This window comes from Typha latifolia, chromosome 11, assembly GCF_019914945.1.
Source record: "Typha latifolia isolate L0001 chromosome 11, TyphaL0001v2, whole genome shotgun sequence".
NCBI lineage: Eukaryota > Viridiplantae > Streptophyta > Magnoliopsida > Poales > Typhaceae > Typha > Typha latifolia.
The window spans coordinates 1189687-1205126 of NC_133096.1; the positions used below are offsets into that span (position 1 = coordinate 1189687).

The 15440-nt window shown below is 34.0% G+C and overlaps 1 protein-coding gene across 2 annotated transcripts; it reads right to left on the bottom strand.

Annotated features, from left to right (window-relative positions):
* Positions 1 to 8945: 8945 nt before the first annotated feature.
* On the bottom strand, positions 8946 to 12037 carry LOC140797334 (receptor-like protein EIX2). Of its 2 annotated transcripts, XM_073150695.1 has the most exons (2): positions 11530 to 12037; positions 8946 to 11439 (listed from the first exon to the last, which is right to left on the bottom strand). In XM_073150695.1, exons 1-2 carry the CDS (start codon positions 11987 to 11989, stop codon positions 9173 to 9175), a joined length of 2727 nt encoding a protein of 908 aa, XP_073006796.1. In that variant the 5' UTR covers positions 11990 to 12037; the 3' UTR covers positions 8946 to 9172. The 2 variants fall into 2 exon arrangements, with proteins under 2 accessions (XP_073006796.1, XP_073006795.1); XM_073150694.1 differs by having other exon boundaries at positions 8946 to 12037.
* Positions 12038 to 15440: the final 3403 nt, after the last annotated feature.

Sequence of the window (15440 nt, forward strand, 5' to 3'; positions counted from 1 at the left end):
CAAGTGCTGTGAGATTAGAAGAGTAAAGAGGGAGAGCAGTGTGGGGTTGAGATTACAATCAGATTAATTGATTGCAAAGAGTTACCAGCAAGATCGAGATGGAGCAGCTTAGTGAGATGACCAAGCTGAGGTACGCCACCACCGAAGCCTGTATTAGAGAGGTCGAGATACTTCAAGTTCTTGAAGGAGCCCATGAATTTTAGAATATACCAGCCTCCGAAGTCGTTGAAGCTTAGGTCGAGTTTGTTAAGATGCTCTAGAGTGAGAAGAGAAGGGCTAATGTCGCTGCTCATGGAAACCCATGGTAACTCCTCGGGGTTGCCTCGGAGGTCAAGCTTGACAACATGCCCCATCTTGTTGTTGCACATGATACCCCATCTGCAGCAATCTTGGCCTTCCGAAGAAGATAATATCCTCCCAAGTAGATCATTGATGCCCTCCTTGAAGGTGAAAAGTGCATCTCTCTCACTCGTAAGACAACTTCCTCTTAGTTTGGGCTCCAGAGATTGAATGGGAAAGATGAAGTGGAGGAGTAGAAGGTAGAGACATAGAAGTAGAACTTGATGGGTGGAGAAGTACGTAAGCTTAGCTATAGTTTTATTATTCCCACTCCAAAGTCTAGTCCAATATATATATTGTGGACGAAGTATGTTATCTAAACGCTCAAAGATGAGAGATATCATGTTGCATTATATGTTCTTCGTCACCTACTACGAGACAAGATATGAAGTCAACAAAGTCATGCAAATTAGATTAACAATCAATTCCATGGTGTGATATGACATTGGAAGATATATAACTATACATTATGCATGTTAATTTCCTCACTTAATAATCAAAAGTGGGAATCAAGATTCGTGTAATGCATGCCGATCAGAGTCGATTATGTTCTTTTAATTTCACTACACGTCAAGGTCTACCAACAAACGTAGTAAACTATATTTCATAAGAGAATATTGCATATTTTAAGAAGGTGAAGTGCTCTTTTCCGAGAGGAAATGTACAAAAATGTTGTTTTGAAAAAGTTTTTTTCTGTAATTTATAAAAGTTTTCCTCTAAAAAAAAAAGTTTCATGTAATGCATTTTTATATGTTCTTTTTTCCACTAGGATCGACTAACTCCAAGTCAAGGTCTACCGACATATATGCCTAGTAAACTATTCCATATAAGAGAATAAAATATTCCATATATATTTACTTTAACTTTAAGAAGATAAAGTCTTTTATGAGGATATCTACCGATTTTTGTTTTTGGGAAGGTTCTGGGATTTTTTTTTGGAGGCCGTAGATAGTTGTGCATTAAGTCATTTGGTACTCATATATCCATCTAGCCTACGATTATGATTTAGCCAACCTTTTATTTTTTTTTATTCAAAGTGTCTTTGCTTTATTTTTGGGTGGAGAGAAATAGACTTGTTTTCCCTTAACTGATAGTTTTTTTTATAACAAAAACCAATACATTTTTCTCAGAACTGAGGAATAGAAGCCTCGTGGAGCTATCTTCTAGTTCTTCCAGATCTGCTTCATTTTGATGTTTTACCTGCTATAAACAGGTGAAATGCTTTCTAGCTTAATATTCGTGAGTGATGTAATTATAGAAGACTCAATCAATTTCCTAATGCGTTAATAATACCGATCGGAGTTCTTAAGCGCTAAACAAATATCTACTTTTTTTATAATTATTATCTTTTAATGGATATGTAGTCCCTAATAAAATCTAATTTGGAGATATTTATAGAAGATAAAATTTAAGAGGATTGAATATTCTATCCGATGCATCTAAAATAATATTAATCAAATTCATACAATAAAAATAGAACCAAGACATTCGGACATATATACATTTTTAAATATAGTAAGCCACTATTATGAAAAATATATGTATGTTTAATAATATACTTAAGTAAATATTTGAGTACCAAGTTAAATTATAATGTAACCTTATATGTATGATCTATTTTTTTTTTCAAAATATTTGAGTCTCTATGTGATGTAACATCAATTTCCAAATTGATTACTTACTTTATTCGAATAACCATAATATTAACATAATGTGGGAGGGATGCCCACACCATTTTGTTAGGCCATTGGATCTGTCAGTAGACTCAGTAATTAATTTGGGCTAGTTTGTTCTCTCATCTTATTTGAACAATCATAATATTTTGTTTTCTCATCTTATTCCATATAATTTTTAAAAACTAATTTATTAATAACTTAAAATTACTATTTTACCCTTTTAAGATGACAATACTATTCACTCTCTCCCCTCTCCCTATTCTACGACCTTCAATTTTGTACTGTCCAGCAAATCGATTGGCACTGACGGGTACAACCTCAACGCCACCGTGATCGCTACGTGGGGGTAGGAGGCCACCGACCGGCTCGCCTCCGTTTTCAACGATGACTCCTTGCATTCTATTAAGGGCAAGATGCGCCACCAGCTTTGCCTCAACCTTAGCGATCTGCTCATAGGGTATGCCACAAAGGTCGCTACCCTCAAGGTCGCTCCTCCAAGCCCTCCATCAATCCATTATCGGCCGTGACGTCTCCGCCATCGCCAAGACCACCTGCGACGAGATAATCGGCTTCCCCTCCTCCGCCGTCTACAAGAAGGTTGACTACGTCTCCTTACGGTGGGGCAACATCTCGCCCTTGCCCCCGACTGCTCAGATGTCGTTGGCACGTCTGCCTTCAGCATCGTCGCCCTCTTCTTTCAAGAATTCGATGGTCCGATTGGATCTGGGCTATTAGGATTTCCATCGGAGGCGACGAAGAGGGAATGCTAATTGGATGGCGACGATGATCGCCACGAGCAAAGCCGTAGCTGGGATGTTGGTTTATGCCTCAGATGTCAGTCATAGATGGAGGAGGAGAAGAGGAAGAAGAATGAAGGGGGAAGGAGTGATAAATCTGGGCATCAATAAACAGCCGAGTGCGGGGTAATACCCTACACACTCTTATTACACTAGTGAACATAGTCTTATCTTTTTTTATATATAACATCTCATGTACTCTTCATTCTATTGTATTTCTTTTCACAATCCTTATGAGTTTAAGAGAAGGAAGAAGAATAATAAATAAGAATACTAATTCCTTGATTTAAAAACTTATCATTTTCTTTAAAAATAATATTGTTTATTTTTAGAAAATGACAAACATATTAAATTATAAGCCAAACTTTCCTAGAAAATAGTAAAATTAAATAACTTTATAATAAAATTATAAAATGAAATTTTTTTTATATTAATTTATAATTAAAAATGCTAATAATACCTCGCTGTCTTACCACCAATGGAGGCGTCGGGGCATCATAGGTTGCTTAATATGCTCTTTTCCACTATGTCTGGAATATTATTACTTTATAATTTTCTTTTTTAGAGAAATAGGAAACTTTTTACAAAACACCATATAATTTTAATCACTTTTTAATTAATAATTCGTTATTATGGATTTGTAGTTGGATCCCTCATTTTTCTCTATAATTTTATATAACACTGTAATAATAGTTTAACTAATTATCATTAATCTTAGTTTATAGTTTGTATTACTTTACTAGTTACATTACTAAATATGCTTGGAAAATTTCTAACAATGACCCAAACTTCTTAAGCTATATCCCCATCCTAAACCTATTCTACTGGAAGATAATTTAGAAATTATCTTTATATAATATTTTTTTATTTATTACCTTTCTATTTGAAATTGGTTGAATTTAATTAACTCAGGATGTGCTATGAAAATTATAGAGAAAAAAAATGAAGAAATTTTGGGTTACAAAATCCTCAAACACATAGTGACTGGAACTCAAAATGACTTATTCATATGAAATAAGTACATAGAATTGTACACACAACTGTAACAGGTTAACAGCAACATTACTTGTAATAAATTTGCAAATTAGGTCGGCCGATAAATAACTAATTAAAACCATTTACACCTCTCTCTCTCTCTCTCTCTCTCTCTCTCTCTCTCTCTCTCTCTCTCTCTCTCCTCTTAATTTTTTTTTTCGTGTCACAATTAGCTTTATTTTTTTTTTCACTCCTATTGGACTGAAATAACTACCACTGACAAATTAAGCTAGCCCTAGTTCACTTGTAGAATAAGGGTGGAATAGGCATAAGTATTCTAATTTTTAAAATAAAAAAAAGAGCGCTAATACTAGTATAAGTTATTGTAATATTTAGTTCAATACTAGTATAACGTGTAATAATTACATTTGATGTGAAATAAAATTAATATTAAAATAATAAAATTGTATTGGGAATCGGTGATGTTTTAAACCCAATGACAAAAATACCCTTGACTATATGTTAAATAATAAATAGTATGGGGCCTTTCTATTGCGGACTTCCCTGTATTGTGTAGGGTTATAGTACGAGGTTATAACTCCGCACTCCGATATACAGGGTATTACCTGCCACTTCGGTGTGCGAGTGTTACTTAGCACTATGTGGGATTATAACCCTGCACTCTGGTGTTCATTGATGCTACTTGGTGAGGGCGGAGATGTTGCCCCACCATAGGGAGACGCGGCCGAGGAGGAAGGTGACTCTAAGTTGTAGTTTGCATAACCTCTCTTTATATCTACAACAAAAACGTCAAAAGGCACTACTTTGAAGTTTTTTGAACCGAATTAGATACGCATCGATAGAGAAACTCAAGACAAAATGCCACATTCATGTTGGTAATTTATACATTATAATTTGTGTAACTAGATATTTATATAAATAAATTATTTATATATAAATATTTAAATGCTAGAATATGAAAAATTTATCAGTGGTTATGAAATTCTAACACCAAGATTCTCTCTAATAGTCAAGGTATGAATTATCAAGTTGGTCTGAGCTAGAAATAATGACTTGCAATGTGACCTAACATTGAAATTGATGTGGACTATAAAATTTTTGGCAGATGTGGAATTACAAGGAAGGAAAAAAGATGAGTATACAATTCACAATGATTGTAAGATGCTGAAAATTATATTATTTGTCAAATTTTATCAATAAGTATATACAAAAATTAGAATAGATATTTATATAAAATAATCTTTTATATCACTATTCTTATAATATTTCAAATTAAATGATAGACAATTATTCGAATAATGATTTATATATTATTTTTTACCATTCAAATTTCAACTCAAGATGGATTCAAGCTTGGTTTTAATTTTTTCTTTTTTTGGTTGAGAAAAGACGGCAAACAAGATATTATGGTTTCATTCAGAGTTCGAGTTGCATGAAGATCCAACGGTGGATCAGTCCATTTGTTAAACGTACAATCTTGGAGAGTAAAACTAGCCGGATTATGAGCTGAGATGACTCTACTTATGGAGGAAAACCTAATATTATAGAACACAACCATCCACCTAACACATCCTGGAACTACGGATGAGTGTTTGAGCAGAATTATTAACTACTTTTATGACTAGAGTGGTCACTAAACAACCAGCATGGTTCAAACTTGATTTGAACATCTTTGCTTTACTCTTTGATATTTATTCCGTAAATTTACATAAGTAAAGGGTTGAAATCATTGCTTAGAGTTTAAATATATACGCGTGTCTAGGTTTTTTTACATATAAAACCAAATTGTTATGCTTTGAAGAATATAAAAATTGATGGTGAGAGGGTGAGAATGAAATGGTCAGAGTGTGAGATATGAGATGGGGTAGGGTAGGTTAGAAATTTTATCTATATATATTAACGGGTTGACCCGACCTGACCCAACCCGTTACTTAAACGGATCAAATGGGTTAAAACGGGTCACTGGTATAATCTGAACATGATTCGATTATTAATCAGGTTAGGCGGGTTGACTCGTTTACAATCCAAACCCGATTAGACTAAACCCAAACCCGATTAAGATCCGGGTTATCGTGTCGGGTCAATATTTGCCACCCCTACTCATGTTAGAATCATTACATGACCTGTTTAATTTTAACTCTTATCGTCCTAATCTTGATTGGATTTTATGCTTTATTGTATAATTTTAGCTTATTCTTTTAAAGTTTGCAACTGAGCATAATTTAAAGGAGACGAGGCGTTATTAATTAATGGAATTCCCCAAAATGATTCTTCTCTATAATTATAGGACTTCATAATGATCCTACTCTATGTTAGGAACATGTCCGTGATCTTTCATTAAGTTTGGGCTTAAATATTATCAGTCTCTCAAACTTGCTACTTTAGTAATTCTAATACATGTTTATTATCAAATATAGGAAAAGATCCTAGTATACACGTCTACCTTAGGACTCACACAATTTATCAAATTTCTATGAAATGATTTTTCTTGATGTGAACTGAGTCAGGTCGGATCGTATTATAAGGATATTGGGCTCGATGAATTGAGTATATTTATCTTCTAATTAATTTATACTTATCACTTATGTAAACCCTTAAGACAAGTCTAGTTAAATCATGTGCGCCTCTAAGACAAGTCCATTAAGTCATATAAATTTCTAAGGCAAGTCGAATTAAACCTAAAAGGCAAGTCTTAGTTTGAGTCGTGTTAGCCTTCAAGACTAATCCTAGTAGGACTCATTGTAAATATAGAAGGGTTGGACTATTTTGTTTAAGCATCAAAGCATTGTTGAATTATTTTAACTTTGTGTTTATCTTAGGAGTAAAAGTAAGATAATCTAAAAGTAAAAATAAATTTATTTAATTTCGTAGGAGTGGATCTAATCGAGAGCCGTAATTTTGCCTCCAAATCCTAGCCACGATCACCACTACAAGCTACTATACTATATGGCCGTCCACTACCATCATTGGCCATTCTCCACCTTTTAACTACCGCCGCAACGTCGGATATTTTCACTGTTATCCTATTCTGACATTTATTCTCTATTTTATTTTTAATTATCACCCTAATATCTGACTTAGGTGAAATGAAAGTCATTCGATCCGTTACTGGTGTACTCTTATAAAAATATCATAATTTTTTTACATCCAAATCTGGTAGGTACCACATCTCTATGTAAAAAAGGATGTCCTTCAAATTTCATTAAGATTAGACTTGTAGATTAAAACTTACGCCTCTTCTTGAGCAATTCTGACAAGGACTGTTATTATTATCTTGATGTGCAGACCAGTTTGGACGGTTGATAATTTATGTGATTTTTCGGACCTTTCTATGTCATGAACACAAAGGTGAAATCTCATTAAATTTGGAGTAATAGGTTTAAGATTCAGAGAAATTTGTTCCCAAAAAAAATCTCATATGTAAATGAAGCTTTGACGAGAATTAGTTATTTTATTTAGCTGCATTAATTCTCCTGCACCACATTACAGTTTCTGCAATTTTAGTTGATTTCAGCCTTCGGATCATAACATTTACTTGAGCCCAATTTGACTTCTGAGGAGTCCAATTAAATTTACGGCTCAACATAAGTCATACATGTAGGGGTGAAAACGGATCGGATACGAATTAGATGGTGCTGAACCCACATTTGAAGTCATATTTTTTGTCCAGATAGTAATTTGGATATAGATATTAGACGGATAGTAAAATTTAAAATCATATTCTAACTAAACAGATTAGATAATTTGTGGATAAAAAGTCAGATCTTAAACGGATTGGATAACTTTTGAATAGCAAAAATCAAAAGTTAATCCGACTCGTTTTCACCTCTACCTATCTGGAAACGAATGTGATGATTTTTTTTTCCCCTTCTTTAATATCTCTTGCCATTCAAACACTTGCTTAGTAGTACTTGGTTGAAGTATATGATTGTATGTGTCAACATGTAATTTTACTTACTATTCAATCTTTATTTATGACGACCCCATATTACAATTAATAAGGTGCTCTTTATTTTATAATTTTATGTCATTTGGTACTCAAATATTTATTTAAAATATAAATTTATACTTATTATTATGACCTAATTAACTTTATTTTTAGATTAAAGTGTTCTTACTTTATTTATGGATGGGGAGAGAGATGTTTTTCCTTTAATGCTAGTTTATTTTTTTCTTCAAAACAAAAACTAGTATATTTCCTCAAAAAATAGTATTTTATTTAGAGAAGGCAACTGAGTCAGTGATTGAATTGCGAAGCAAGGAGGTGAAAACTCCTTCATCTTTGTGCTAGGGTTAGATGACCCTCTCCTCGAGTTATTTTTGTAATCTGCTTAGTTTTGATGCTCTACCTGCTACAAATGGGTGAACTGATTTCGTTTATGATAGACGAGATGATCTGCCCTCTTGTCTCCTCACTCAGAAAGTTCAATAATAAGGAAATTTTTAAATAACACCTTATAATTTTATTATTCTTTAACTAACAAATCATATTTATACCTAACCTCCTATTTTTATTTATAAAGTAATATAATATTATAATATTATTTTGATCAACTGTCATTAATCTTAGTATATGATTTATATAAATATTAATAAATACTCATGAAAAATGTCTAATATTGACCCACCCTTCTTAAAATTATATCCCCATCTAATCTTACTCAACGAGAGAAAGATTTAGGTATTTTAGGAATTATCTTTAGTATTTTTTATTTATTACCTTTTTATTTTGATAATAATTAATTTAATTAACTCAAAGGGCGATATGAAAATTATAAAGAAAGAAAAGAATTTATATTACAAAATCTTTATAGACAGAGTGTTAATTCAAAAATAATAAATGTAGAGTGTTATTTGAAAAGTTCCCATAATAATTTATGCAATTGGAGCTGCAGTAAAATCTACATCCAGGTCAATTATTTATCCATTATTTGAAACTAGGATGACAAGTAAATACCAATCCATTTATCTCGCGTGGTCAATGGCATCTATTTATGAAGCATATCTAGATAAACATATATATCGACATGATTTCTTTGTTGGCATAATTCATCTCAAATGATGGTGGCAAGCACATTAAATTTGTAGCAAAGGCAACGAAATTTAAAAAACAAGCATCTAAATTAGGTAAAGTGTGTAGGGTAATATCATGGTATTATAGAAAAGACTATAATAATATAAGAAAGTGGAATAGTTAATACATTATACTAATTTCTGCATATGTGTCATAAATATAAACAGAAGGTTATATATTATATGTTAGGTTTGGCATTCTAAGCCTTTGATTAGTGACCGATCTCCATAGTTCGATCTCCATAGTTTGAACCTTCCAAACTCCTTCAATAGCAACCCTGCTCCTCTACTTTATTTCTTCTTAATCCTGGCATTGAGTCTAGCCCACTTAAAAACCATAAATACATATATTTTATCACAGATGTTATCAACCAAGAGAAAATATGTTGTTCTCCATGCCCTCTTAAACAACAAGGTACCAAAAACCATCCAAAAACCTATTGCGAATCCAAGACCCATACTGAGATAAAAAGATGACATATCATATCCATCTTCATGTTCTAGAAGATCACTTATAGTAGTTTGATTTCCTGAGCAATTCTTGGAAGTAGGAGGCCCACAAAGATTGTTGTTGCCAATGTAGATAGTTGAATCGTCAAAAGTTTCGAGCTGACCACCTGATGGAATTCTTCCTGACAGATTATTGTAGGACAAGTTCAAGTGGCTCAAAAAAGTTAGAACTGACAGAGTTGAAGGAATTTCACCAAAGAGCTCATTATTTGATAGATCAAGCGATTCCAATGACAATAGACCATTGATCGTTTCTGGAATATTTCCAATCAATTGATTTGATGACAAATTCAAGTTTTTTAATCCAGCAAGGGCACCTATCTCTTTAGGGATCTCTCCAGTTAAACCATTTTCGGATAAATCAAGGCTCAACATGAAAAAGATCTTGTCATTTTGGTATTCTAAAATTTGCCCTTTTATGATCACAAATAAGCTAAAGGGATCACTGAAACCATCAATATTGTCAACTATATATGCGACATTTGTATTGAGATCACTTGTATATGGGGAGGTAAGTGTCATTGCTTTGAAGTTCATGAGGGATGGATCTATAATTCCTGATAGATTGTTGTGACCAAGGTCCAAAACTTGAAGACAGTCAAGTCTTGAAAGCTTAATAGGAATATAGCTGAAAAACATGTTATACTTCAATAGGAGGAAGACTAAATTTGGTAGTCTTGTTGCTATCCATGCCGGTAAGTTTCCAAAGAAATTATTGTAGGAGAGATCAAGAAATGAAAGATATTGGCAACCTTGGAAAAATAAAGGAAATTTACCGGAGAGACTATTGTTGTAGAAATTTACTATGACAAGATTCGAACCTATATATCTAGATCCACTTTTGGCTCTAAAAGAGTTACCATTTGTCCAGCATTGAGGAAGTTGTCCTGAGATGTGGTTGTTTGATAGATCTAGAACTACTAAGGACTGCAATTGGTTGCACAAAGATGATGGGATGGTTTCATTGATAAGGTTGTTTGAAAGAAGCAAGTAATTCAACTCTACAGTTCCAAGGTTTAGTGGAAGTGGACCTGATATATAATTTCTTGAGAGATCTAAGTACCAAAGATCCATCGGTAACTTTGGTAACCGACCTTTGAGCTGGTTTGAATGCAGGATTATATATTTTGCTGTTGATAGGAACTCTAGAGTCATTGGTAACACTCCGCTGATCTGGTTAAGGGAGAGATCAAGATATTTGACCTGTGAAATTACATTCCAAAACCAATCTGGCAACCTGTCGATGATTCCTGTACTAGACATAACTAGAAAAGTAATGTTAGTCTCTGATTGAATCCATGCAGGAAAATGGGGTCCCAGCTTGCAATAGCTCAAGTAGACTACCTTCAATCTGAATGGAGGGATCCAATTTAGATGTACTCCCATGGTAAGGGAGTTATTTGACAAGTCTAGCATCTCTAATCTCGTTAGGCTTGTAAAATGGTCTTCTAATATCATGCCGACCAACTGGTTGGAACTCAAGTCCAAGTAATTGAGATTAGTGAGCTTTCCCATCCCGGAAGGTATGGAGCCGATGAGACTGTTGTAACCGAGATCAAGAGTGCTTAGACTGGTCATGTTCTCGATCCAATTTGGCAGGCTTCCATTCAAATAATTTCCCCGCAAATACAATGATTGCATCTTGTGCGGCAGCCTCTCCATCAATTCTGCTATGTCCCCACTGATCTGATTCCATCTTAGATCGAGCACTTTCAATTTGTGTAGATTCTTCATAGTCTCCGGTATCATGCCGACAAGATCATTGCCTCCGAGTCGAAGTTCTTTGAGGGAGGTCATGTTTCCTAGTAGCCCATCAGAAATAGGACCCTGAAAGTCGTTATACTCAAGATCAAGGGTCACAAGTGCTGTGAGATTAGAAGAGTAAAGAGGGAGAGAAGCGAGTGTGGCGTTGAGACTACAACCAAATAGATGAAGGACTCTTAAAGAAGTTGGAAGCATGCTCAAGACTTGCACCCAATCCACAGCAGCACTGAGGTTCACATAGCTCAGATCGAGGTGCTTCAAAGAGGAGAGACGTGGTAACCAAGCTACAAGATCAACCGATTGCAAATAGTAATTACCACCAACATCAAGATGGAGCAGCTTAGTTAGATTACCAAGCTGAGGAGGTACGCTACCACCGAAGTTTGCATTAGAGAGGTTGAGATACTTCAAGTTCTTGAAGGAGCCCATGAATTTCGGTATCTGCCGACCTCCGAAGTCGTTGAAGCTTAGGTCGAGGTAGTTAAGATGCTCTAGAGCGAGAAGAGAAGGGCTAATGTCGTTGCTCATCGAAAATGGTAGAAGTCGATCGTGGTCGACTTGGAGGTTGAGCTTGACAACGTGCCCCGTCTTGTTGCTACACATGACACCCCTCCATTTGCAGCAATCTTGGCCTTCCCAAGAAGATAATAACCTCCCATGTAGAGTATTGATGCCCTCCTTGAAGGTGAGAAGTGCATCTCTCTCACTCGCAACGCAACTTCCTCGTAGTTTGGTGGTCTCTAGAGATAGAGAGGGAGAGAAGATGTGGAGGAGTAGAAGGTAGAGAGGTAGAAGTAAAACTCCATGGGTGGTGGAGGACGTAAGCTTAGCCATGGTTTTATTATTCCCACTCCAAGTCCAGACCAATATATATATAGTGGACGAAGTGGCATAAGTAACAATTAATTAGATGGTGTGATATGACATTGGAAGATATATATAACTATACATCATGCATGTTAATTTCCTCACTAAATAATCGAAAGTGGGAATCAAGATTCGTGTAATGCATGCAGATCTAGAGCGGATTATGTTATTTTAATTCCACTACAAGTCAAGGTCTACCAACAAACATAGTAAACTATATTTCATAAGAGAATATTGCATATTATAAGAAGGTGAAGTACTCTTTTGTGAGGAAATCTACAGAATTTTGTTTTAAAAAGGTTTCGTGTAATGCATTTGCATATGTTCTTTTTCCACGACCAAGTCAAGGTCTATCGACATATATACCTAGTAAACTATTACTTAAAGAAGGCGAAGTCTTTTATGAGGAAATCTACCAATTTTTGTTCTTGGGATTTTCTATCAGAGGCTGTAGATGTTTGTGTATTATCAAGTATTTGGTATTCAAATATTTATCTAACCTATTATTATGATCTAGTTAACTTAAACGATAGTTTTTTCCATAACAAATATCAATATATATATTTTTCTTGAAATAGATTTTTATTTATTTATTGAGAGTGTAATAGGATAACTGACTAGGTAGCATAGCTCCCCAAGCTTCTATATGTATGATCTTTTTTTTTTAAAAATATTTGAGTCTCTATGTGTCATCAACTTCCAATTAGATTACTTGCTTTATTCAAACAACCATAATATTAACCTAACATGCAAGGGATGTGTACACCATTTTGTTAGGCCATTGGATCGGTTAGTAGACTCAGTAATCAATTTGGGCTAAGCTGGGTTTAGGCCACTGGCTACCTAAAACATTTGGGAGTCCTCTAGAAAACTCTAGACTCTTTCTCAAATTTGGACTTTCCAAATAACTTCTTTTAACTTCTCAACTAACCTGCCAAAGTAACTCTTCAACTTTCTAACCAACTCCTTAATTTCTCAACCTTTGAACACCCCATCTTTGGTCTCTCCTCCCCTTTATAAACCCCATGCAACCCCTAGTGGAGGATAATCTTTCCAAGGTATCAAACACTTTATCTTCTTTATATAAACATATCATCTACTCTTCATTCTATTCTATTGTATTTTCTTTCACGAAGCTTGTCAGTTTTAAGAGAAAGGAGGAGAGTAATAAATAAGAATGCTTAATTCCTTTTTTTTAAATAATATTATTTATTTTTGGAAAATGACAAACTGATAATAAATTATAAGCCAAACTTTCATAGAAAATAGTGAAATTAAATAACTTTATAATAAAAAACGCTAATAAAATGGACATCATAGGTTGCATAATATGTCACGAATATTATTACTATATCATTTTCTCTTTTAAAAAAATCTACGTAGTCATTCACTCTATTACTCGACATGGCTGTTTAATAATAGAAAACTTTTTGCATAACACCGTATAATTTTAGTTCATAATTCGTTATTAAGGATGTGTACTTGAACCTCTCATTTTCTTCTATAATTTTATATAACACCATAATAATAATTTAACTCTGTGAAAGATGCCTCAAATAATTATTCCTCTGGTTACAAGGTTACAAATGGGTAGTTCAAATGGCAGAGAAAAAAGCACGGCAATATACTCATGCAGCCATATACAACTCCAATTATTGCTCTTCAAACCAAGGCCAATTTATTATATCTCTATTTAATTCATTGTCTGATTCAAAAGGTAGTAACTCTCTTTTGGTAGTCTAATATATATATTTGCAACAAAAAGAAAAGAAAAGAAAAGAACAGAACATTTATATCCAAATTTCTTAAACTTAAGTGCCCATCAGACATAGTTTTGCAAAACTTAATCCTTCCTTTTACTGTAGAGGAGGGCGATTTACATGTTCTTCTTCACCTACTAAGTGATAAGATATGAAGTAAACTAAGTCAAGCAAATTATATTTCCAAGAAGAAAAGGAAGAATAGTAGTTGAAGTGGCGTATATGAAATAGATAGTGTGACATGACATTGGAAGATAGCTATCTATACATCATGTTTCCTCACTAATAGAAAGTGGGAGTCAAGATTCGTGTGATGCATGCCAGTCTGAGTCGAGCATTAGCATATGTTCTTTTCTACTGGGATAGAGTAAGTCCAAGTCAAGGTCTACCGATCAATGTAGTAAACAAGTTAGTAAACATTGTCGCCATTATTTCCAATAAAAAAGATTGTTTGAAGCTACAACTACAAGCAACTACCATTAACTTTTAACTGCTAGAGTATAGAAATTATCAAGTCGGTCCTATTTAGGAATGATGACTAGTGATGTTGAAACTGATGTGGACTATGAAAATTTTGGTGGATGTGGAAATAGAACGAAGAAATAAGCTGAGTATACAATTCAGAAAGATTGTAAGCCATTGAAAGATTGTACTATTTGTCGAATTTGATTGATAAGTATATACGAAAACTAGAATAGACATTTATATTAAGAAAAATATTTTATATCACTATTTTTATAATATTTCAAATTAAATGATAGATAATGATTCGAATAATAATTTATATATTATTTTCTACCATTCAAGTTTCAACTCAAGATGGATTCAAGCTTGGTTTGAATTTTTTTTAGTTGAGGAAAGAAGGCAAACAAAAGTTTTCATTCAGAGTTTGAGTTACATGAAGATCCAACAGTGGATCAGTCCATTCATTAAACATACAATCTCAGAGAGCAAATCTAGCCGGATCGTGAGCTAAGGTGATCCTAGTCGTGATGGAAAGCATGATATTATGGAACACAACTATCCACTTAACACATTCTGGGACTACGGATGAGATTTGCCAATCCACTATTTGAGCAAAATTATAAGCTACTTTTACCACCAGAGCGGTCACTAAACAATCAGCATGGTTCAAACTTGATTTACTCTTTAATATTTATTCTGCAAATTTACATAAGTAAAGAGTTAAAATTATTGCCTAGAGTTTAGATACATACGTGTGTCTAAGTTTTTTCACATATAAGACCAAATTGTTATGCTTTGAAGAATATTAAAATTGATGGTGAGAGGGTGTGAACGAAATGGTGAGAGTGTGAGATATGAGATGCGGTAGGGTAGGTTAGAAATTTTGTTTATATATATTAACGGGTTGTGGGTCGGCGGGTTGACTCGAGCCGACCCAACCCGTTACTTGAACAGGTCAAATGGGTTAAAACGAGTCATTGGTTGCCATTATTTCTAATAAAAAGGGTTGTTTGAAGCTACAATGACAAGCAACTACCATTAATATTTGAATGCTAGAATATGAAAATTCTATCAGTGGTCATGAAATTCCAACATCAAGATTCTCTCTAATAGTCAAGGTATGAATTATCAAGTTGGTCCGAGCTCGGAACAATGACTTACAATATAACCTAATATTGAAATTAATGTGGCCT